Source organism: Genypterus blacodes, unplaced genomic scaffold, assembly GCF_046128005.1.
Source record: "Genypterus blacodes isolate CSIRO-AG114 ecotype Tasmania unplaced genomic scaffold, CSIRO-AGI_Gbla_v1 ptg000067l_1, whole genome shotgun sequence".
NCBI classification, from domain to species: Eukaryota; Metazoa; Chordata; class Actinopteri; order Ophidiiformes; family Ophidiidae; genus Genypterus; species Genypterus blacodes.
In genome coordinates this window covers 8890548-8914512 of record NW_027466879.1, presented here as the reverse complement: position 1 = coordinate 8914512, position 23965 = coordinate 8890548, and the positions used below count along the sequence as shown (strand labels likewise).

At 42.2% G+C, this 23965-nt stretch overlaps 2 protein-coding genes across 4 annotated transcripts in view; both read left to right on the top strand.

Moving 5' to 3' along the window:
• The window catches only part of neo1a (neogenin 1a), a 130647-nt gene extending 116189 nt beyond the window's left edge, over window positions 1–14458 (top strand). The window contains exons 17-29 of one of the 3 annotated variants that reach the window (XM_076156334.1): window positions 2802–3034; window positions 5401–5539; window positions 6598–6705; window positions 6850–7044; window positions 8383–8415; window positions 8649–8711; window positions 8828–8966; window positions 9129–9367; window positions 9817–9909; window positions 10171–10341; window positions 11211–11498; window positions 11703–11839; window positions 12317–14458. In XM_076156334.1, coding sequence (XP_076012449.1) covers window positions 2802–3034; window positions 5401–5539; window positions 6598–6705; window positions 6850–7044; window positions 8383–8415; window positions 8649–8711; window positions 8828–8966; window positions 9129–9367; window positions 9817–9909; window positions 10171–10341; window positions 11211–11498; window positions 11703–11839; window positions 12317–12469 — 1991 coding nt within the window. In that variant the 3' untranslated portion in view covers window positions 12470–14458. The remainder of the gene's footprint in view (window positions 1–2801; window positions 3035–5400; window positions 5540–6597; window positions 6706–6849; window positions 7045–8382; window positions 8416–8648; window positions 8712–8827; window positions 8967–9128; window positions 9368–9816; window positions 9910–10170; window positions 10342–11210; window positions 11499–11702; window positions 11840–12316) is intronic. The other 2 variants (XM_076156335.1, XM_076156333.1) reach the window with 2 other exon arrangements.
• A 2218-nt stretch (window positions 14459–16676) lies between these two features.
• Window positions 16677–23159, top strand: LOC143004908 (sorting nexin-1-like). The gene is made up of 15 exons (XM_076156085.1): window positions 16677–16813; window positions 17649–17811; window positions 18277–18410; window positions 18560–18632; window positions 18753–18796; window positions 18921–19062; window positions 19176–19254; window positions 19461–19536; window positions 19873–19986; window positions 20299–20392; window positions 20607–20812; window positions 21121–21264; window positions 21613–21693; window positions 21793–21864; window positions 22010–23159. The coding sequence occupies exons 1-15, from the start codon at window positions 16697–16699 to the stop codon at window positions 22058–22060; spliced, it is 1590 nt and encodes a 529-aa protein (XP_076012200.1). The 5' UTR covers window positions 16677–16696; the 3' UTR covers window positions 22061–23159.
• The last annotated feature ends 806 nt before the right edge of the window (window positions 23160–23965 follow it).

Sequence of the window (23965 nt, the reverse complement as noted above, 5' to 3'; positions counted from 1 at the left end):
CCTGGACTCCAAATAACTGTAGAGATAATGGGTCATTGGGGTGTCTCACTGATCTAATTAACTCTCATCTTAATGGCTTATTGCACACTTTATTCTCTTCTTAAAGGAGATCTTCAAACACTTTAAACATTCAGCTCAGTGTATTACTCAAGGAGAGCAGTAATCCACATGAATTCATTCTAAAGCCACTCCTTAATGTTGGTTGAATCCCCTAAAAAGTTCTAAGAGTGGCCTTTATTTTTTACACGTCTCCAGCCACAGCAGGGTGCTCTACTGACAACTTAACACTTCTTTATGAACGTTAAATAGTGCTGCCTGCGATGCATAAACAGAATGTGTAACAAATATTCAAAGCGAAAGACGATGTAGCAGGCGAGACGTAATGGAAGAGAATTTCCGAGTGGCCCATTTATCGTTTCTCTTTCTCACATAACAAAAATGTGCCCCATCCCGTCTGGCTGCTAATTGAGGATCCATAATTTTTTAATCACCCAATCACAGCTCTGTTAACAATGCGTGGTAGAACAATCAAATCCGCTCAAGAAACGATCTTACCACCACTTAAGCTCTGCCATCAGTCAGTTCATTTGTCAGAAGACAGTGTGCCAACCGAACTAACCTTCTTGCTTCCCGCGGCGTCCGGGAATGTGGGCTGGAACCTGCCTCCTCTCCACGTCAGGCTCCCGCCTTCCCACTCTCGCTTGATCACTTCATCGTGTCTCTATCACACCCAGATGTCTGAGAGGGAGGGGATACCGGATGACATGAAGCAGGGATGACATATAAGCATCTCTCTCTCTCTCTCTCTCTCTCTCTCTCTCTCTCTCTCTGTGTCTCTGATGTGCTTGCTTCCTCGCATGCAGCATCACACTTGCGGACCCCCTGCGGTGGCTTTGGCAACCCCTCGTCAGATCCAAACTTTTCCTCTCAAAGCAGAACCAAAGCCCACCGCCCTCGTCTGCCGCTGAGTCCTTGGGGCTGCGTTCCCTTCCTGCCAGTGTGTTCTAGTCAGGATTAAAGGATGAGCTGACCTACATAGTACTTTTACTTTAAAAATGAGAGGGAAACTTGGCAAAGTTGGATTGAGAAAGTTCTGAGTAGAATAATTTAAACTTCTCGAGTATAATCTAATTAAATCCAACCGCCATGCTGTACAGTTATTATGCATTACAATCAAACATCAAGGTTATAAGTGTTATCAGTGTGGGTTTGTTGGAATGACTCCACACTTCTTGAGTAAGATGATCAGTCGATGTAAGTGACATCTCCCTGAAAAGACGGAAAGGAGAGAATTTTTCTTTTAAGCTGGGTGAAGAAAGGGACCTTTGGACATGGCTCCGAAAAGCTCCCCACAACCACATGAATACTTCAATCTTCACACACACACACAATCACACACACGCAATGAGGGGCAACACTGTACAAAGAGGTGTCAAATGGAGCAAGGCGGTGAGGTGCAAGGAGCATCTAGTGGTGGAGGAGCCGTGTCATCTCGGGTGACTGACCAAAGCTTTTCCCTTTATTGCGACTAAACTGCAGAGAGACACTGGAGCTCTGCAGCCTCGAAGCCATCTTGAAACATTTATCCTGTAACATGGAGGCCGTGGTGCAGTGTGTCTCTCTCTCTCCACTATGTTTTTACCTATTTTTGGGTAAAACTGGAATGGAAACAAAATGCATCTCGCTCTCTCTCTTTCTCTCTCTCTCGCACTCTCTCTCTCTCTCTGTCTCTGTCTCCTGTCCCTCTCTCTCTCTCTTTCTCTGCCCCTTTCTGCCCCTCTCTCTCTCAGCTACTTTGCAGTCTTGTTCTCGTCACACAACATGATTGTAATTGTATTGCTCCATGTTGTTGCTGGACTGTTCTTGCCACAAAGTGGTTATAAATACCACACAGAATGACTTGCTGTTCTCAAACGGTGACAATAACTCTCTAAATCTGGCGATGTAACTTTTTTCTGGGAATGGAGGGAACAGGGTCAGAATCAGCCTTTGGGTCCGTGGCGACAAGCTTTCAGTGTTATTCACGCACGAACAAAGAGCGACTTTACCCTCGCTTTTTGAGCTTTCCCATTTCCCAGTCAAACCACACCGGGAGCATTCATAACAAACTCGTCAATTAACCTTTTCTTCTCCTGCACACCCGGAGATTCTCTGAGCGTAAATGTTTTCACGTACATTTTTCCAAGGTCATAAAGCATCTTGTCGATATTACCCAGTGTGAGGGAAATGTTCTGGCACATTTCATTTCTCTCTGTTTACCTGCTTTTCATTCAGAGGTTTTTAAACGATGTACAATGATGAACATAGCTAAAGCATCTGTGTGTTGAGGTTTGATTGTAAAAGCTGGTTGTACGGGTTGTGGATTTTATCTCTGCTTTCTCTCTAGTTTCCTGTTTTGCTGTAATCTCTCCTCATAAATAGAGTTTTCCACCTTCTCTGTCCGTAGTTCCCGCGCTGGATAGAAAGCCTCATACTTGTACAGCTTGGGCCAAGTCTGTAGGTGCAGCGTGTCGTAATGTAGAAATAGCATTCTGTTTTTCTAATAGAATCTTCTTTCTCTTTCTCCTCACCCTTCCCAATCCCATCCATGTTGCACTTGTGTTATCTTCCTCCTCCTCCCCTCGTCGTCGTCGTCCTTCATTTTAACTCATTAACCCGATTTCCCCTCTCTCCTCGTATCTCCCCCCGCACCCTGTCTTGAAATCCACCGTCCCCACCCACCACGCCACGCTTCTCTTTATGTTTTAATTTCGGTCATTTTAATTTGTGTGCATGCCTGCGGGTTAACTGCTGGTACGCAGACCCCATAGACCCCGATGTTGATCTGTACGAAATCTTCCATGCTCCATACACCCCAGTACCAGACCCCACACCCATGATGCCACCTGTGGGCGTCCAAGCCTCAGTGCTGAGCCACGACACCATCAAGGTAACCTGGGCAGACAACTCCCTGCCCAAGAACCAAAAGATCACAGATAACCGCTTCTACACGGTGCGATGGAAGACCAACATCCCTGCCAACACCAAAGTGAAGGTGAGTCCAGACCAGGGTTTCTGTGACACTTCTTTTGAAATTTGGTATTGTGTTTTTAATAACATTTTTCTGACGTTTTTTTCTCTTGTCTTCACGAGAAATGATTTCTTTATTAAAAGAAGCTCAGGCATAATTTTAAACTGGAAATAGATTGAGCCCAGCTATGGCAGAAACCTCGCTCTCCTTTCGGTCAGCACATTTGAGCTAGACTAACTTATTTACAAGTTGGCGTAACTCTGTTAAGCACAACACAAATCACTTCAGTCTGATCGGACCTTAGTAAAATGCTTCCATTTAATATCGTGCACATTCTGTTTATTTTAGAGTATTGAGGCTTTATGCATCCCTTCAGGCCTACACTTACAAGAGCAAACGTATTGATGTTCTGAAAATAGAAAGTAATGTCATTCCACTCTGTATAATAAAATATTCCCACCACTCCTCCCAGGCACAGAAGCAGCGTAATATCAGCAGATGCGATGCCGCAATAATCCGTTTTTATCAAACTCGCAAAGCTCTGGGTGGCACAGCGGCGCAGAGACGCTGTCGGTCGTCTTTCAGCCAGTTTATAGCCAATTGCTTCACAAGAACAAGCTCTTCTAGAATCTTAAGCCTGAACATCATATTTGAGCTTCTTTTCATGTCTTTTGCAGATTAAATATGACATTTCTTTGTCACTGTGCCGTGGCCTGAAAACACTTCACTCTTTACAGCATAATTTCTTGTTTTACACCCTGAGGTCCTCTTTGTATTGGAAGTGAGGATGTAAGCTGATGCTGCTTGTGTTTTTTTCCCCTGGTTTTCCCTCAATGGGTCCTTTTACTTCTGTTATATGTCACACCAATGAGTTTAACAGCCTACACACCTGGTTAGACACACCCACACACCAAATTCAAGCCACTTTAGTCAGCATCCATGTGTCACAGGACTGACACAGCCGGGACGAAGCAAAGGGCTTTTATAGAGATGACATCCAATATTCCAAGCCGAGTGACTGTAGAGGTCAAATTTTTCAAAATAAACCCTTAAATGTAAATTTAAACTATTTTCCCTTTAAACACGTTCAGCACAGCTCACAGTGAGTCAAATCAGCTTCTGATTCTTGACCTGTCGCTCCATTATGCATGTCAGCGAGCGCCACATATTGCAGCAAGAACACGCGTGTGCATGCATGTGTGCTTACATGCATGTAAACCTCAGAGCTGAGTTTGCTGATAAATTATTCAACAAGGACAAGCGGGGAACTGGCATTAGACAATGAAGCTCTGACAGCCCAGACTCCATTCAGCCTGCCCCAACACACACACACACACACACACACACACACACACACACACACACACACACACACACACACACACACACACGGGGGCCATTTGTGCATTTTCTTTTATGATTAAATTGCTGTATAGCTAAAACTGGGCCGTAAAAGGAGACGAGCAGTCTGTCAAATGGAAGATAATGAAAGGATTTTTACTATGCAACAATTTCTTCTTAATAATAACCAAATATACTGCACCACAAACAACGTGAAATGTACACAACCCAGCCTATTGCTAGGAGCCCAAATTGGTTTGATGCTTACACCGTGACAGTAATTAAAGGGTGCCACGGGCTCATTACTTTTGTCTGTCCCATTAACCAAATCCAATATATTAACGAGACTATTAGCGGGGGCTTTTCTATTAGTCATGCCGAGACAAGTGGAGGATTCAACAATCTGGAGTCCTCCAATTCAACTGTTGCGTCTTGTTAGCATAGCGACAGAGGAGCAGTGACACCAGCAGAGGAACCTGTGGCCCACACTTCAGTCGGGCCAGTCAGTGAATTAGACACAGAAAGAGACGGTGAAAGAAGATGAATAGTTTTCTGTTTATTGTTGTAGGAGTGAATGAAACAAATCAAAAGTCACACAACCAACTGTCTGGTTTTATTCTTATCTGAGGTGAGTTTTATGGATCCAAGGACGGCGTGGTAGCAAATACATTTCCAATAACGGACAATAAAAATGCAAAATGATAAACCATTTAGTGTGAGAATAAACCATCAAATGTGACACGGCTGGAGTGATGCACCACCTGTTGTATTGAGTTATGTTTACACACGAAGGTGTTCACAACTATTCGTTGCATATTTGTAAAGGTTTGAATAAGATCAGTCACTGACACAGTTTGCAGACGTTACTGAGCAGCTCACTGTGGAAAAGGTTTTGGTTCCACTCAGTGGTCAACTTGTGAAATCTCTCCACAAACTCCACAGCATTCAGACTGCAGTGTCTGTCAGAAGAATTTAGTTGTGGAAAAATGTGAAATGTATTCATTTTAATTCCCTTACTTACTGACTTGTGTGTGTGTTTATTTTCCTAGTATGCCAACACCACCAGCCTGAACTACATGGTGACAGGACTGAAGCCCAACACACTGTACGAATTCTCTGTGATGGTGACCAAAGGCCGCCGCACCAGCACATGGAGCATGACCGCCCAGGGCACCACCTTTGAGACTAGTAGGGTCACTGCAAACACTGTCAGAACATCATTTGCACACACACACACTTTGTAGGCAGCAGGGAGCAGAGGGAGCCCCTGGCTGGCTGGGAGTAACATTTGACTTTTTGCAGCTGAAAGAGAAGAAGAGGGCTCGTCTGCACTGTAGAATATGAACCAAATACTAAGAAAGGTATTTATCAGTAGATTTCACAATGAACGGCACTGGATGGGAAAGGAATCCGCAGCAAATTTGGTGATTGCAGAAAATAATTTTCGGCATTGCTCTGGTCTGACTGACAATAAAGCTGCACTAACCTCGCATCTGCTCAACAGCAATAAACCTAACAAGCCTAATCACGGAATATTATGTTATAATGACAAAACAAATCAGAGTAAAATTTACTTAAAATATGAAACTTTTAATTTCTCTACATTTCCTTTTGATTTGCAGACCTGTGGCCGAGTGTCACCGCCTGAGGAGCAGTAACCCAAAGACCTGAGTGTTTAGTGATTCAAGCTTTTAGATCTTAATGATCACTAAAATATGACAAACGATACGTCTTTTCAATCCATTGTCCGATTCTATATGTAGATGACAAACTCTTGTATTTGAATCTATTTCGGCAGTACTCTGTATCAATCAGATATTAAATATTGGAAGCTTGAGGTGTCCGTGGCCATGCTTTTATTCAAAGGCACAACAAACATGTTTTTGCAAAAGCTTCTGTGAATTCATTCTTGAGCTCACTTCAGTATTTATTTAATCAACCTCTTTAAAGAGGTTAATGTGACTATTTCCTCCCAGCCAAGGGTTTGTATAAGTGTTACAGAAATACATGCTTACTACATACAAATACTACACACTTACAACACCTACGTACAACACGTATATGTACACCCCACACACAAACACAGCAGCTCATTCAACACACTCAAACTCATTATAACACATTTGTTGTCATTTGGCAATAGGAAAAACACCAGCCACTGCATTTTTTTGTTTTATTAAATCTTGACTGATGTGACTTTTCTGTTAAAATAATGTCCTGTGCCAATATCCAATCCCCTACTTCAGTTCCCAGCTCCTCCCCGAAAGACGTGACAGTTGTGAGCAAGGAGAACAAACCTCACACCATCATCGTCAACTGGCAGCCTCCCTCTGAGGCCAACGGCAAGATCACTGGTCAGTCTCACAGGCTGTCTGACGCTCTCAGCCTTTATATCCATCAACCAGCCAGTCTGACTTTGTGCTCACACACATTCTAAAGTTTTAAAATCTCTCCCTCTCTCCACCTCTCTGTCTCTCTCATATCTTCCCCCATTAAAGGCTACATCATCTACTACAATACAGACGTGAACGCAGAGGTCCACGACTGGGTTATTGAACCAGTGGTAGGCAATCGTCTGACCCACCAGATCCAAGAGCTGACGCTAGACACCACCTACTACTTCAAGATCCAGGCCCGTAACTCCAAGGGTATGGGCCCCATGTCTGAGGCTGTGCAGTTTCGATCTCCCAAGAGTAAGTTTCACCAGCGGACCAGAGAACAAGCGAGGGAGCAGCAGTGCATGGAAATGGAAACCTTCACAGTTACAGCTGTGGGCTCGTTTTGTGTTTGGTGGTACAGTGTTAACTCTTAGTCTGCATAGTGACCAAATGTAGACAATAGGATGGATGGATGGATATCATTAAGGATCTCAAACATTCAATACTGTTGCACATTCTTTATACTTCTATTGTATATTATACTAAACTATTGCATGGTATACCAAAATACAAGCCAAAGCACTCCAAATTACCAAAAAGATTATGGCAAAGCACTGAAAAGTAAAGTAAAAATCATATCTCAAATGACACCATAATGCCCTAAAATGTACCACAAACTAGCCTAAAGTACTTTCATGTACTTTTCACCCAGCTGCTCTGTAATCCTGGTCATGTGTAATGATCAAAAATGTCTCTCTAGCGTCTGTCATGTGTCAGGCAGTGTAATGAGAAGTTTTCAGTCATCAGTCACCTGTGCTGGCAAAATAATTGATTTTGTTAGATATCATGTCTGACTTTTGTTTCCCTCATCATGATTTCCTTGGCCTTTTACTGAGGGACAGCGGCCGAACCTTCAGTCTGAATCTGATCTTGACATATTGACTAATAGTGCAAGTGAAAATCCATATCTCACAGTCAACATGCCTCACATATACCAAAAGGTACAAAAGGAACTTAAGGTGATTCACAACCAATAAAACAGATTCATATTAAAACATTACTCGGTCAAATTTGCTAAATCAAGTCAAGTCAATCAGTTTTATTTGTATAGGCCAATATCACATACAGTGTATCAAAGGGCTTTACATGCCCAAAACAAAACAACTCTTCAATGGACTTAAATGTTCTGGTTAATACTTCAGGCAGATGCTCCTGATTACATCACTAAGCTGGCTGTTTTTCCCAAACCGTAAACGTAAATTCCAGAAACACTGCTCATCAGTTCTGTATCCACCCTGACAGCATTAAGGCCCTTTCAGGCTAGTCCAGTTTTGTTTTATAGACATGTGTCCTTAAAGGAACTCTTCTCTCGTGGAGCAGTTGTATTTGAAAGTAAAGTTGTTCCATTGTTCCGTTTGTGGGTTCCTACTGTTTCTTGCTTTGTCCAAAAGTCTTGGCTGTTGTCCGTAGTACACTCTGGCTCTTTTCTAGCTGTAATGGTTCTCACTATGCCTCATTCTGTCTTCTAGTTTATGTTGGCATCTTTCTTCTCCTCAGTCTCTCTCTGTCTCTCTCCCTCACTGCTCTTTTTCGGATAACCTGTTTTTGCTTTTTTATTGTCTTTCCCTCCCTGCTCTCCTTTGGCCTGTTAAGCTGAGTCCTCTGACAAAATGGCTAATGACCAAGGTAAACCTCTCCCTCTACACTTTTGGCACCTGGTGTATTTTCTCTCTGAACTTCTGTCTTCTGGCCCAGAATAAGCTCAAGCTGCATGACTTGCAAGAGCACATTTCTGCTTGGGAATGTCAAGACTATAATACTGCTCATTAATATGAGAGAAGCGGAGGAAAGGGAAGCATTTAGGAGTTGCAACGGAAAACATTTTGTCATATTCAATCAAACTTTGTGTTCATTACCAGCCTCCAACCTCCCAGTGAAGCCTGGAATGAATCAACTTCAACCTGACTATGGACCTGCAGTGGGTAAGTTTTCCTCCCATTCACCTCCTGAAGTCCTTGAATCTTAAGAATAGTGATATTTACAAATCATAAAAAGATTCTTGTTTTTCATTGTTTTATTCTATCTTTCTTTGCTTTAGGTAAACCAGGGATGACAGGAAATGGTGAAGGTCACACCCTGGTCATCGTCATCATCATCTCAGTAGGAGCCTTCACCATTATTGTGGTGGTGGTTGGAGCTTTCCTGTGCACGAGGCGCACCACATCCCACCAGAAGAAGTAAGCCACTCATTAGAGTTCTCTCCTGATGGATGTTACGATTTTGCTAAGAACACAGCCATAGTTGATTTATTGCTGCGCTCCACTCAAAGTCAAAAATCTAGTTCTTCCTTAAATACATAAATGAGCGTCCTCCTAGCATCACGTGTGTTCTCCCCCCAGGAAACGGGCTGCATCCAAATCTTCCAATGGCTCCCACAAGTACAAGGGAAACTCCAAAGACCTGAAACCGCCTGACCTGTGGATCCATCATGAGAGGCTTGAACTCAAGCCCATGGACAAGTCCCCGGACCCCAACCCCGTCATGACAGAAACACCCATCCCCCGGAGCTCGCAGGACATCACGCCGGCAGACAGTAGCCTGGACCCCCACCTGCAGCAGAGACGCAACTCTTACCGCGGTCAGTCTTGAGAGGAAGATTAAGCAATGTGGCATTTATTACAGAGTGATCACAGTGAAATGTGGCTCCGGCTGTCTCACTTTACGAGCAGAATCACAGAAAACCTCATGAGTCGGGGAATTGCAGGAAAAGTGCATTTTGGAAGTTGTGTAAGAAGGTGTGTTATAAATTCCCTCAGGTTTGGTTCCAGGAGCATCAATTTTGTCATTTATGTTGACAAACGCTTGTCTTCTGCCCTTGCTTACTCTGTAAATGCCATGCAAAACATTTCATGCTTGTCATACATGATGCCCATTACTTCATGATTTCACTATAAGCTGTTCCAACTCTGTGCAGTACAGAAAAATCCAAATAACGAAAAACTTCAAAACGAGAAATCACTAAATTGATCAGACAGAGCAGTAGTAGCAGCTCATTTCTGATTGGCTGGTTTCCACCATACCTTTTAGGCCACGAATCAGAGGACAGCATATCTACACTAGCAGGTCGACGTGGGATGAGGCCAAAAATGATGATGCCCTTTGACGCTCAGCCGCCTCAGCGTAAGTGTGTGTGTGGGTGTCTGTGTGTTTGGGTGTGTGTGTGTGTGGATAAATTAGTTTTTAGGGAGTTAACAATGGCCAAATGTGTAACAAATATAGTCACCAGCAGAGCTTAGCACCTTAGTTGAGGAATTTGCATGTGTGTGTGCTGGATCAGCAATTCTTCATCATCATTTTTATTCTCGTCACCATTATTATAGCTTAAACATCTTGTCCTGTGTGTGTTGGTCTCTGTGTCTCTGTGTGTCTCAATGTTCACAGCTGTGATTAGTGCTCACCCCATCCATTCCCTTGATAACCATCACCACCATTATCACATGGGCAGCCTGGCATCGCCGACACGCAGCTACCTCTACCATCAGGGCAGTGGGCAACCACGCCCGCATGCCTGCGCCACCCCCATCTCCCACCTAGAAAGGGTGGACTCTACAGGTGAGATGCTGCCACCTGCTGCACATACGAGCAACTGCAGAGGAGTGGGCGTCGTCTGAGTGAACGCCACCTGCCCGTGTTTTTTTTTCTCTCCATTCTTTCACTGATCTGTCACTCATTTATTTGCCATTTTGTTTCATTCTTATTTAACTTTTCCAAAATGTTACTAACCAGAGTTCCCTGCTCCATCCTGCCTTCACAAATCCGATTTTCCAGGGCTCTCTTCCAAGCAATTGTTCACATGACTTTGACTAAAATAACCAAACTACGTCTCTGTGTTTTACTGTGGTTACAACCAACACATGATTGTCTCAACACCTCATTCAGAGGTAGTCACCAAAAAGCAATTTTATTAGTTACTATGAAGTAAGGAGGAGGGAGTTGTCCACGACCACAATCCACAACAACATGGAAGCATCTCCAAGGACATTTCTGACCTGCATTTGACACCGAAATGTCCTACTTGTATTAATGTAGCTGCTCAGACTCCATAACCTTACTGAGATGCAACCCTCACCCAGGAAATATATCAACTTTCACTTTGTTTATTAATAGTTATTAAGTTGTATGAACTATTTTAATGTTGTGATTCGAAATGATCATGTTCATGTGATATTCTTCTTCTCAGGCTGCCGCTAATGAAAACATTGATTTGTTTTTTTCATGTCTTTCTAAACTAAATGTGTAATGTTAAATCTATTATTTTATACATTTAGACATGTAATGGAGTACTAATAGATAAGATGTTGTTAATGTTGAAGGTAAGTCCTCTTCATAGGGGCTGTATTTGTCCATTTCCGTCTAACATGTAAATGTCATAAATCCCCCCCACTCATTGTCCATCTGAACCCTCTGTTGCCCCCCCTCAGAGTCTGTGAGGAACACCCCCAGTTCCGAGCCTATGCCCCCACCCACCGCCTCCTCCCAGGCTTCCTGCCCCTCGGAGCTCATGGCCGACCCTGAGGGCAGTTACCATGGCTCCAGCACCACAGAGGAGGAGCCCAGCTACTCCAGCAACCTGCCCCCCCACCGCCCGGCCCACCCGCATGCTCACGCCCACCCGCTCAAGAGCTTTGCCGTACCCGCCATCCCAGCCAACACTCATGCAACGTACGAGTCACCCGCCCTGCCCAGCACTCCTCTGCTCGCTCAGACCGGTAAGCAGCCACACGCGCAAGGATGCTTGCTGTATTTTCATTTGTTGAAACTTTTTCTAGTATTGCACCACTTAACAATCATCAAATCTAAGTCACTAAAATGTTTTGGCTGGAGATGACACAAACTATATGTTATTAAATGTGATAGCATCATCTCAGGCTGCCGGTCTTAACATCACGTTGTGTTTTGTGTGTCTCATTCAGGGCCTCCCTCTCACCCCCATGTGGTGAAGACGGCCTCTATCGGCACGTTGGGTAGGACACGAACGCCCATGATAGTCAATGTGCCCAACGCCCCTGATGTGCCAGAGACCAGCAAGATGTTAGAAGATGTAGACAGCGTAAGTATGGCAGGGGGTCTCTGTGCGCTACGCTGTTACTCGGGCCTCTGTCATGCGTAACTGAAAACGACACATTCCTTTCACATCCATGTCTCTGAAGTATACAAACATTGATTGTAACCACATTTTCTTTTTGTTCTTTCTCTCTTTTTATTCTGTCCAACTTCAATCTCACCATTTTTGTGGCGTTGTTGGCTGCCTTTTGGATCATTATTTGTTTAACAAAACCAATAACTGGAATGATTTCATTTTACAATTGAATTTTTTTCTTTGTGCGCTAAACCTTGATTGGCCATCCGTGTTTGCTTCTCCTTGGCTCTGGTTGTTGTTTTTCCGCTTCAGTTCCATTGACCCGTCCCCCAGCTCACCTCACCTCACCTCACCTCACCCCACCCATATGACCCCTCCACCCCCCCGCCAAAGATTCCTGACTGACCCTCTCCTCCTCTCCTCTGCTCCTTTCCTTCCTTCCTCCAGGTGCTTGCCTCCCTCCCTCCCTGCCCCTCCCCCGCCCCCCGCAGTAACCCTGTCACTCTCCCTCAGAGCTACGAGCCCGACGAGCTGACCGAGGAGATGGCCCACCTCGAGGGCCTGATGAAGGACCTGAACGCCATCACCACAGCACCATGAGCATGCATACATACCTTTGCTCGCACGCACACACAGACACACAACCTCATTCATTCACAGACACCATGCATACTTTAATGGCTGACACACATACACGACGCGCTCGAACAAAACCTTTGGGATCCAGGGGCTGGTGGACACAAAATGGTTTCCTCACCCCAGGGAACGCTCGACCTCTCACATCCCTGTGCAGAGGAAAACTCCAGACTGAACCTTGGGAACTTTTTTCTGGCTCACCTTGCTCAGTCTCAGGATAGAGATGGCCATGAGAGGGGAGACAAGTGAGACGCTTCATCTTTTTATGAAGAACCATTCTCAGAGACAATGAACTACTAACATTGGTCGCTTTCAAGCGGAAGATTGTGAATTTTTTCCTCAGCAAAAATACATAGGATTCGTGGTGACAGGAGATCCGGTTGATTCAATGTCAAGACAAAAGGAGAAAGTCCAAAAATATGCTGGTATTGATGTTGGTGCTCATGTAGCACAGTCCACACAGTGTTTGTTTGATTATTGTCATTTCTTTGTGCATTTTGAATATCTATTGGGCCTTTTCAGTGAAGTGAACATTGGATATCAGCCCCCCCCCTTTACAAACCTACAGTATCCATAACTATTGTCATTTTAAAACAGATTATGTTTTTACTTCTTTGTGTCATATATTGTGCCATGACATTTTATTATTTTCTGTTTTATGTATTATTTTTTACACACGTATCCTTATAGACATGTACATATGCTGTTTTTAACTGCCTCATTTCAATGTTGCCCGTTGTTTCCTTATTATTTGGGATGAAAGTGGGATTACATTTGAGTCCTGGCGCTCGATTTTTTTTTCCATGTCAGGAGGAGACAGACGCCTCATGTTTCTACACTACATTCTGAAAGGATTCTTGCATTCTCCTCTGGCATCGCTTTGCCCCCTTTGTAGATCAAAAAGTTGTCAAATCTTTGTTGTGGGAGCTCCGTTTTAAAAACCTTACCAACGTGTTTGTTTGCCGGGTGGTCAGGATAAGCGGACCGTCCAAAGATGTCAATCTGAGTCGTACTGTCACTGCCAAAGCAGTTCATATCATTCAGTGAGACTTGACAGTATGTCCTCACTGGCCAGGGGTACCTTGGACTTGGGGCATTGAGACCCCCTCCCCCCCATCCAAACAAGACCTCACATGGCACCTTGTCAGTCAATCATCTGCACCAGAAGGTACAGTATCTTTTATATGAGCAGTGCGATCAAACGTGTTGAATGTTGCATCCAAAAGCCAATATTTGGTATCAGAAGTCTGTACTGCTGAACCAGGCATGAAAGTGTTTGCTGTATTCTCAGTGTTCACCTTGGTTCCTACCCACATCTTATACAATGCAAAGATGTAGGCCTTTTGAATGGGACTCCCAAATTTTTTTTACATGGTAGTTTTTTGTATGAAGATAAAAGCTCCTTCAATACACAATTCCAGTGTAAAAAGCAAAATGTAAGAAACTAGTTTTACATTGCCCTCTTATCCAAAGAAATTTGTCATTTGCAATCATAGTAATTTGCTCTACTTTTGTGAATACCATATTTCTCATAAGTGTACATCCTCATGAATGTCAATATAACTGTAAGAGATTTTAACTATGGATACAAAAGGAACGCATCTTTGTTTTTTCTTTTTGTTTTTTTTGTTGGGGGGGGCGGGAGGGGTTAAAACAGAGCTGGGGGAGGTAAAGGACCGGACTCCATTTGGGAAATATTCTATTAAGTTGTAAACAGTTGAACCTGTATTGCACTTTTTCACAATTTTTGAAAAGTACATTTCTTACATATCTTGTGTTTTAAATATCAAGCTGTTTGTGTACCGTAGTGTCCTAGGTTAGCGGCAGGCAGCTGGTCTTGTTTTTTATGTTTATGTTTTGCTTCAGAGATGATATTTGAGCAGCCGAGGATTTACTTTGCATCTCATGATGAGGAATTCTGTTGTTGCTTGTTTATGTACAGAGTTTTCTTTGCTTTCTGTAGAAAAATGACATTCTGTGGCTTTTTAAAAAATGTTTTAAAAAACATGGGAAAAAAATGTTTTTTTATTGGTGCTCCTATACATTGTGTATACAAACTATTATGAATACTAACAAAGTAAATGTTTCTGCTTGTCTTCTTTTTCATGAAACATAGAGGGTACCATGCACATTTAATATTAACCTAACATTTATTCTTTACAGCCATAAGCAGCAATATGCATTTTTTTCACTAAAAAATTATCTGATGTGAATTTGATAACTCCAAAAGTCACTGGCGGATTTCAATGACACTTGGTAGGCAAGTTGGATGTTATGCAGGGAAGAACCCAGTATATGTGGGTACTGATCAGCCAGATGGTGGCGCTGTCATTTCCCCTTGTGTTTTGGCCTGTGACATTTGAACAATTAGTCATAGAATCACAATTATGACTACATTTGGTTACTTGAATCTCCACCTCCAATATTGGATTTAATCGTCACCATCTTTTACATGTAAAATGTCTGGACTCAGCTCGACAAGAGTGATCTTACATTTTTATATATTTCTTAATGGCTGGAGTGAGAGTAGCTCATTCTTCAAAAAGTGCTGTATCTCAAGAATGAATTGCTTTAGCTAAACTTGATGGATGTGTACTCACAATTTTTGCAAAAAGAAAACCTGATGGTGGTTCCATAACAACAATTACTTTCAGTAACATCAGAGCTAGATGTTGTATAATCAAACCTTTGTTGGTACCTTGTTGGTGAAGGGGTGGCGGGTGTGATCAAAGTCTATTCAATAACCTGTTAAATTTCATTTGTAATTGGAGGACTCCTCAACCTTGTGCTCTCTGAATTCCTTTTAGTTCAAATCATGTCCCTTGCACATGAGCCAGCTTTGCTAAGCTCTAGCAGTATTTCTGTTGCCAGCAGGGTGAATGGAGCCTGAGGGTCCTTTCGATTCACTAACCTTTGAACTAAATCAAGCATGAGTGGGGTGGTCCAGTGGGAGGTGGAGCACAGAACTTCACAGTGAAGCTGACACTGAGCCAGGAGACAAGAGGATGATTAGTGCATTAGTTAATTCAGTGTTTGGTACTTAATGGTAGGACTTGTTGTTCTCTATTTCCTAAGGTCCCTGCTGTTGGAGCTATTAATTCTATTGACGTGAGTATTGGTAAGTGGCTAAGACTCGAGCATTACAAAAAAACTGGCAAATTAAAAACTCAGCGCTCTGTCAGGCATCAACACTGGCTTCCAGTGAGCTTCTTCTGGCTCGTACTGCCTTGAGCTCTCCCATGTTGGTAACTGCAGAGCTCAAGTGTACAAAAAACAATTAACCACACTTTCCACACATACGTGGAGGGTTGGTGGGTCTGAGCATTTCCCTATATGTACGCATAAGATTAGTTAGCACAAATAAATTCAATCAAACTGTTTCAACTGAGAAGGGGAAAACACATGAGGGGGTATAGGTAGTTATAAACAGGGTTAGCAGTAGAAGTCAAGTATTTGCTTGACTTTACAAGATGGGTTTTTGTCAGGCAATAGCCATGTTTCTTTACTATTCATTCATGATTTTCAATAAACCTCACCTCTTGGGATGTTAAATGCATTTATCATTTATTAATAAGATATAGAAACACCATCTGACACATTAAATGTTTTTTTCTTCTCCAGAGGATAAACACAGTAGACGGGAGGCAGTGGCTCAGTGGGTAGTGCTTCCGCTTGGGAACCGGAGGGTCGCCGGTTCGAGCCCCTGCCTAGGTGCCCCTGAGCAAGGCACCAAACCCTCAATTGCTCCCCCCTCTGCGAAGGGTGGTAATGTAATGTAAGTCGCTTTGGATAAAAGCGTCTGCCAAATGATCGTAATGTAATGTAATGTAGACATCTCATTATATACAACTACCCAATCCAATATAACAACCTTGCAATAAATCCTAACTCTTGTTTTGAAAGGTGTTTCTAATATTCTTCCTCCTACATGTGCATGGTTTGGGCAAAGTATAACACTAACTATGGCTACAATGATTGTAATTAGTTGAATCAACACCTCTCACAATGTCAACAAAAAACATTATCTGCCTGGATCACGCGTGTATCTCAGAAAGTGGCCTCATAACAATCACAACAGTAAGAAGCTGTTTTCCGTGACGGTTTTCACAGTGACCATCGGGGGTCGCTGTTGTCGATTCACATTTTTTGCTCCTACTTCCGCTTACGTCGGTCACTTTCACAACACGGAATATGGCGGCCAGCTCAGATCGGAATCCTCCGCCTTTCCCTTCAGAGGAGCCAGAAACAGGAGTTTGTGACATGGCAGACGGAGACAGTGATGAAGGAGAAGATATATTTGTCAATAAGGTAAATCTCCGCTTTATTGGTTTTCAGAAGAACTTAGCGAGTCAAAGCCAAGGAGTTAGCTTGGCAGCCCCTTTATCTCATCTGACCCAACATTTAGCATCCAAAGAAAAACCCTAAGCGTAAATAAAAAAGGCCTGTTATAGTGTCAAGATTTCTAATATACAGCCAAACGTACCCTACGTTTGTGATCAACACAATTCCTTTATCAGATACGTTTTGCTTTTGCATTTGGAGCTTGGGAGCTTCATTTAATTTAAAGTCGTCTCTGGCTTAATGCCCAGTCTAACGTCTAACACGTCGGAGATCTCTTGTGTTATTTTCTTTGCCAAGAATTCGAACTTAACTGAACTTTGCTGAGCTCGTTAGGCCCCACCCTGCTACACCTCACCCGCTGAATGTGCGTAACTGCTACTCCTCCATTTCGGATTTTGAATGGTTTAATTGTTATTTGATCGCCTTGAGCACTTGGATGCAGTTGATACTCGCATAAAAGCACATTTATTACAGTTAAACTTGATCTCTGCCAATTCATAGCCCCATGCCCAAAATGTCCCTCATAATCTACTTGTATTACCTTGCTGTGTGCATGTAGCCCTCTCTTTTATGATAAGGCTGGTTGATGAAACCCTAATTTGCTTGCTTAAACCCTACATGTTGCTTAAATAATTAGTTTTTTGGGTGCTTAGATAGAAAAAAAAGAGAAAGTAGCTTTCTAATGTAGTCACAAATAATTTCCGCTCAGGTTTGCCCAAATGATTAGAAAAGTAACAGGTATTTGAGATAGTTATGTTTTCACAAAGTGGCTCCTTCAAAAGTCTCTCCTTCCTGTCTTCAGCCCAACCCAGTGGCTGTGAGTCGAGGGGTCTCCCAGCCAGATCAAGCAACAAGCAAAGAGCCCACAGATCTGTTCGGTGAGGAGGAGGAGGAGGAGGAGGAGGTCAGCACCACGGCCAAGTCCAATGGAGTTCAGTCCGATGATGATAATGATATTTTTGCAGGTTGGTTAAATTTTGTATAATTCCAAGTCTTGTAGTCTTGGTTTAGTCAGGTTACTTTATTTGTACCCGTGAGTAGATTTGGCCTGTCAAACTAGAAATATCTGACTGATTTAGAACGCTATAAAATGACCATGAAGAGATATTACATAAACAACTCTTAAGTATCTATTTTTGGCAAATGCTTATTGGTTTCAGGACATTTTGCCTATTCAAGAAAACACCCTGTCACATAACACAACAGCTGACTGGGTGAGGTGTCTCTCAGTATCCATGGTGACAGATGTATTCTGCTCATGCTTAAGAGAGACAAGTGTGTTAGATTTGCTCCTCCGTGGCGCAGTGTGATTATTTAGTTCACTCCATGGTGACGGAGTAGTGGGGAGGTTTCATTTCAGCGATTAGCCGTCAGTTTTTCTCTCCTTTGTTGATGTAGAGATGCTCAATAAATGGGGTTTCTTTATCTAGAGGCACATGTGGAGCTGAGCACAGACAAACCAGGCACTGCTGGGAAAGGGCCCTTTACCTCCTCATCTGGCTCTCAACCTGCCACCTCCTTCACCCAAAGCCCAGCAGCGATGGAGCCAACCACTTTGGAGCAGGTACAGACCTGAGAGGCTGAGAGTCCTCTGGGCTAGTCACAGTTAATTCCACACTACACTTAAGTTATTTGTCAGTTGATGAGTCACGTGTGCTGAGTGAGATAAAAAGCAGTTGAGAATTGTATTAATGAATGTTCCTTTCATTTCAGTTGGAGGAGGAGGAAGAGGAGGCCAAGGATAGCTTTGATCTTGATGTTGCTGTCACTAACCCTGAGAAAATTGGTTGGTGGTCATTTGCTGAATGATGTTTCAGCTATATTTACAATAACGCATGCATTTCTCTCATCTCCAACCTCAGTGTTTCTCATCTTTGCGTGTTTCTAATGCACTGTCTCCATCTAGGAGATGGAATGAATGCATATGTGGCCTTCAAAGTCTCCACCTGGGTCTGTAGTCAAGCTTCTGTTGCCAGTACACAATTATTTAAACAGCTTTTACAGCAGGTTCTTGTATTTTTTCCATGATTCTGATTCTGATACCTATATGTACTGTCCCTATTTCTATCACCAGACATCCTTACCCATGTTCAGGAGTAAGAATTTCTCTGTGAGGAGGCGTTTCAGCGACTTCCTGGGTCTTTATGAGAAGATGTCAGTTAAGCAGTCACTCACTGGCTGCATTATTCCCCCTCCACCAGAGAAGAGTGTTATGGGTGCGTCACTTTTCACTCTCTTTTCCCCTTGTTTTATGTTCAATTCTGTGGCTTTCATAAGTTTACGGGTTTTCGTCTGTTGGTGTGCCCCTTTGTGTTTTTTGGACTGACAGGAATGACCAAAGTGAAGGTGGGAATGGATGATCCCTCCTCTGTAGAGTTTTTGGAGAGAAGAAGAGCGGCTCTGGAGAGGTAAGAATCATACCTTGTGCACGTGTTTTTGTTTCTTGGCCAACAGGCCGCAGTGGAAATGTTTTATGTTTTGAGGATTACAAGGCGCAATTCTTCTTCTATATCTGTTTTTTTAAATGTATTGTGAAAGTGTCAGTCTTTTGGATTCTTTGATGATTGTCCTTCTATTACTCGTTTGATGTTTCTGTCATCCGTTTTTTTTCTAGGTATCTTCAAAGAGTGGTGTCTCACCCTTCGCTACTACAAGACCCCGATGTCCGCGAGTTCCTTGAGAGAGAAGAGGTGAGGGGGTTTTCAGATAAACATGTCCTTGGTACAAGAGTGCACGAGTTGAATGCTTAATTTGTTCAAGGACATAACCGTTGTAGACTCTGGAGTAGAAATGTTCTGCCTTACCGTATAATGTAATTGGTTGTTGTTGCACGTCTTTGGAGATGTATTAGAAAGCCATAGCCCATATAATTGTTTCTCATGTGCATCCATTGTGATGTTGTGTAAACCGTTGTGTAAATGTAGCACAGTTTCATAGATCCAAAAGGGCTAAATGTTAGTGTTGCTGAGTATTGTATTCTCAAAATAACTTTGGAACCAATCTATAAACCAAGTGTGTGTTTTCAGCTTCCCAGGGCGGTGAACACTCAGGCGCTAAGTGGAGCCGGCTTCCTCAAAATGATCAATAAGGCATCAGATGCTGTCAACAAGATTACCATCAAGATGAACGAGTCTGACACGGTAAGGGGCCGCGTCGCTTTGGCGGCAATGTCTTATCATTTCTGCGGTCTTTGGATTACAAATGCTTCTATGTAATGTTGTGTCAGGGACATGTTACCGTAAATGCAAGAGAGTATCCATTGTTGTAATAACCTGGACATTTTCAACGACATTGTAATGAATACTAAAATAAAAAAGATTATTATATTGCTGCAAAGTATCGGCTGCAGATAAAATGCAAAATTGTGTTAAATTATCAGATTTCTTTGCATTAAGCCGGTCTTTCAAAAGACTATCTGAAGATTTCATTACTATTATTGCTGTTTGTCCCAGTGGTTTGAGGACAAATTCCAGGAGGTTGAGAGTGAGGAGCAGCAGCTGAGGAAGCTCCATGCTGTGGTCGAGTCCCTGGTTAATCACAGGAAGGGTGAGTTACATCCTATATTATATAAACAATGTTTTCACTAGATCAGTGTCTATCTTGGATTATGTTTCTGTCCATTGAGAAACCTTCTCCCCCTAATCCTCATAAAAAATAATATGATTATTAAAAACCTTCAATTGAAGCAACAGTAATGAATAAACCAGCTGTGGATAATCGATCTATTACACTTAATAATGTATTTCCTGCATAACACCAGAGCTGTGTGGGAGCACAGCAGTATTTGCCAAAAGCATGGCCATGCTGGGAAACTCTGAGGACAACACAGCCCTGTCCCGGGCCCTGTCCCAGCTGGCTGATGTGGAGGACAAGATGGAGCAACTGCATCAGGAGCAGGCAGCCAGCGATTTCTACATTTTTGCAGAACTGCTGGCTGATTACATCCGCTTGCTGGGTGCTGTGCGGGTAAGCTCACAACCGTAAAATGTATTTCATGTATTTTACATATAACTACCAAAACTTAACACCATTTGTTAAATATTGCTGAGCCACTACAACAAATTCAAAGTGATGTTTAATTTCATTTTATAAAGTATTTATATCGTTTTGTATACAAGAAAATCCATAATCTACTTTTACTGTAGAATTTGGTTCAAATCCTGTGACTGAATTGCACTGTAGACTGAGTTCTGCATTTAAAAAAGTGCCACTTCATCCTTTGTCATAGCTGTTGCCGTATTGGTACCTGTAACAATACATATGAATCTCCACAGGGCTGCTTTGACCAGCGTGCGCGAGCGTGGCAGCGATGGCAGGATGCACAGAGCACACTTCAGAAGAAAAGAGAGTCAGAGGCCAAGTTGCTGTGGGCTAACAAGCCAGACAAACTGCAGCAGGCCAAAGACGACATCAATGAGGTAACATGGCGGCTAACCCAGGCTACAATAATTAGTGCAGACCCCAGGGACGTGTGAAATATGACAGTTGGAAGGTAGCCCTAAAGTGTTACCAATACCAAGATACACATCCCACATAACTCAGGGATCCCCCACCTATCAATCGTCTATCACTCTCAACAACAAAGCGAAAGTCTTGTGTTGCTCACTATGGGCACAGGGGTCAGTTCTTAACATCTCGTCCTGTGGTTTTTGAATCTGTAAGTTTTTGCAATTTGCAGGTCTAGTGTGGAAATACTAATAATTATCCATGGAAAATAACATTAACAGCATGTTATCGTTTCTGTATTTCTCCTCATGTGTCCCCAGTGGGAAGCGAGAGTTACCCAGTATGAGAGAGACTTTGATAGGATCGCCATGACAGTACGGAAGGAGGTGCTCAGGTTCGAGGTAGGCTGACATACATAATGTATATTTGACCTTCTGGTGTTATAGGCTTTCCACTGGCAATCATCTTAAGGCACAACAACAATACTTTTGTCTTTATAGAGAGATAAAGCCAAGGACTTCAAGAGACACATAATCAAATATCTGGAGTCAATGTTGCAGTCTCAGCAACGGGTATGGTTTAACACTCAATATCAAGCACTTTATTATACATCCTTACATTTTTTTTTGAGCAGTTATTACTCAGCTTTAAGACCATTGCACAGCACACCAAGGAACCAAAAGTGATTTCATTCTTTTCTCCCTTATTGTGTTTCAGCTTGTAAAGTTTTGGGAGGCGTTCCTGCCTGAGGCAAAAGCAATAGCTTGATTAAAAGGGAGACTTTTAAGGACCCCAACTGCCTTTTTGAACACTTTACCTCTTGACCAGGAACTGAGAGGACAATGTTGAACCACAACAGAAACTTCCATCCATCGGGTTTATGTCTTTTTAATCATAGTTATTTCTCTGAAGTTGTACAGTGTGCTCCCACAATTATTCTATATTTCCTTTGCTTGATTATTTTTATACTCTTGACTTTGAGATGATTTAAAGCAGGAATCCAGCAGAGATTACATTGGCCATATTATTTTAAAATCCTGCTGTATCTAAGTGGGATATTAGAGTATTTATGTTCTTTGCTCATCGATGTTAACACTGAGGTACTGCCCTAGAGTAACTTTGTCTATAGTTTACAGTAGAACTTAGATGTAAATGAGTCATTCCACTAAGAAGTGATGTTGATGGATGCATGTCAGATGATGTCTTGATGCACTAAAATGCATTTTGCAGTTGGAAAAGGCAGATTTTAATGAAATACCACTATGACACACGTCATTTATAAATAGTATTAGCACATTATTACAGTTTACCACACAATGCATAATTGCAACAGCAGAATTTGTATTTAAACTCAGAGTATATACAGGGTTACAGACTTGAGCTGTTAAATGATAAAAGTGAAAGTAAACAGCTGAGGAAATGCAGTAACTACTTTGTTGGTATTTTATATGATGATGTATTTACCAGAATCACATTTATTGTAAATCCCTTTTTCCACAATAGTCTTAGGTTTAGTGTATTAGAGATAATTGATGTGAGCCACACCATGATCTTTCTTCATCGACATTAATGCCCAAATGCAGAGATTGTTTACTGCCCATGTAAATTACTTGAATTAATCACATACATCACTGTTAAATGTTATCATTATCAGTAGACTTTTGATAAGTTGGTTCAGCGATGACAAAGGCACAGACATTCAACTAATACTGTCCCTTATTTTCTTATCCAACCACTCTTAGTATAGTTTTGTCATGTCATATTTGCGTAAGAATGTGCTTTATTTTTGTAACCACTTTGCATTAGCACACATTTTCCTGGAATTACTCTACAGGCAGATGTGTAAAATAAATACGATTGGTAATTATCACTTTTCCTGTTTCATTTGTGGATGAGTCTTAAATTATGAGAATTAGGTTCTTGACATAAAATTCTCCAAAATGTTACAAGAATGTCTATTCTATGTCTTATTTGTGTGGAAGACTTTCACGGATAAATGACATTTTAAAATATGTCTTTGGTTTAAGAATATGTGGTAAAGATGAGTCATTAATATCATTGATATGATGATTTATTGTGGAAAATGTGTATTATTTCCTTATTAGGTGGATACAATCTTACATTGGTTCAGAAGTAACATCTCTGAGCAAACAAAGGCTCTAATGCACTAGCTTTTGACTCCGTGTCAAACGTGATGACGCGATGCCATGCATACGCTGCAGCTGTTCCAAACATTCTGTGTGCGTGTCCTCCAAATTGGCTTACGGCGGTATTTGGGCAATAAAAAGAAGTGAATGTTTCCATGTTTGCTTACATTGTGCAAACTCTGGAGATGTCAGGGAATATTTCCTGCTGCCTGTTGGCCAGGCATGAGTCAGCTGTGATCTGCCCATTTCTTAGAAATATGTTCTCATCCTCCAGGTACATGCAAAGCACTCTGACAAGTGAAGAAATAGCCTTGTCATGCACATACCATGCGTGCACCTGTCCAGCATGTTGCTTAAATACATGTAAACGTTAGTGTTTGAGCTGAAAAAGTTCCACACATGCTTGTAGAATGTAAACTAATATGAGCACATGGGGTGGATTCACAGATTAGGGAATAATAATTTCAACTACTTCTTAAGGAAATAATAATTGCCAAAATAACAGAATTGCAGTAGAGTCCAATTA

Excerpts from the sequence above, each read along its gene's own strand:
- LOC143004908 (XM_076156085.1), top strand. The coding sequence starts at position 16,697 with ATGGCGGCCAGCTCAGATCGGAATCCTCCGCCTTTCCCTTCAGAGGAG. Across the intron at positions 18,411-18,559 it reads AGCCAACCACTTTGGAGCAG|TTGGAGGAGGAGGAAGAGGA; the intron begins GTACAGACCTGA and ends CTTTCATTTCAG. Across the intron at positions 20,813-21,120 it reads GCTTGCTGGGTGCTGTGCGG|GGCTGCTTTGACCAGCGTGC; the intron begins GTAAGCTCACAA and ends GAATCTCCACAG.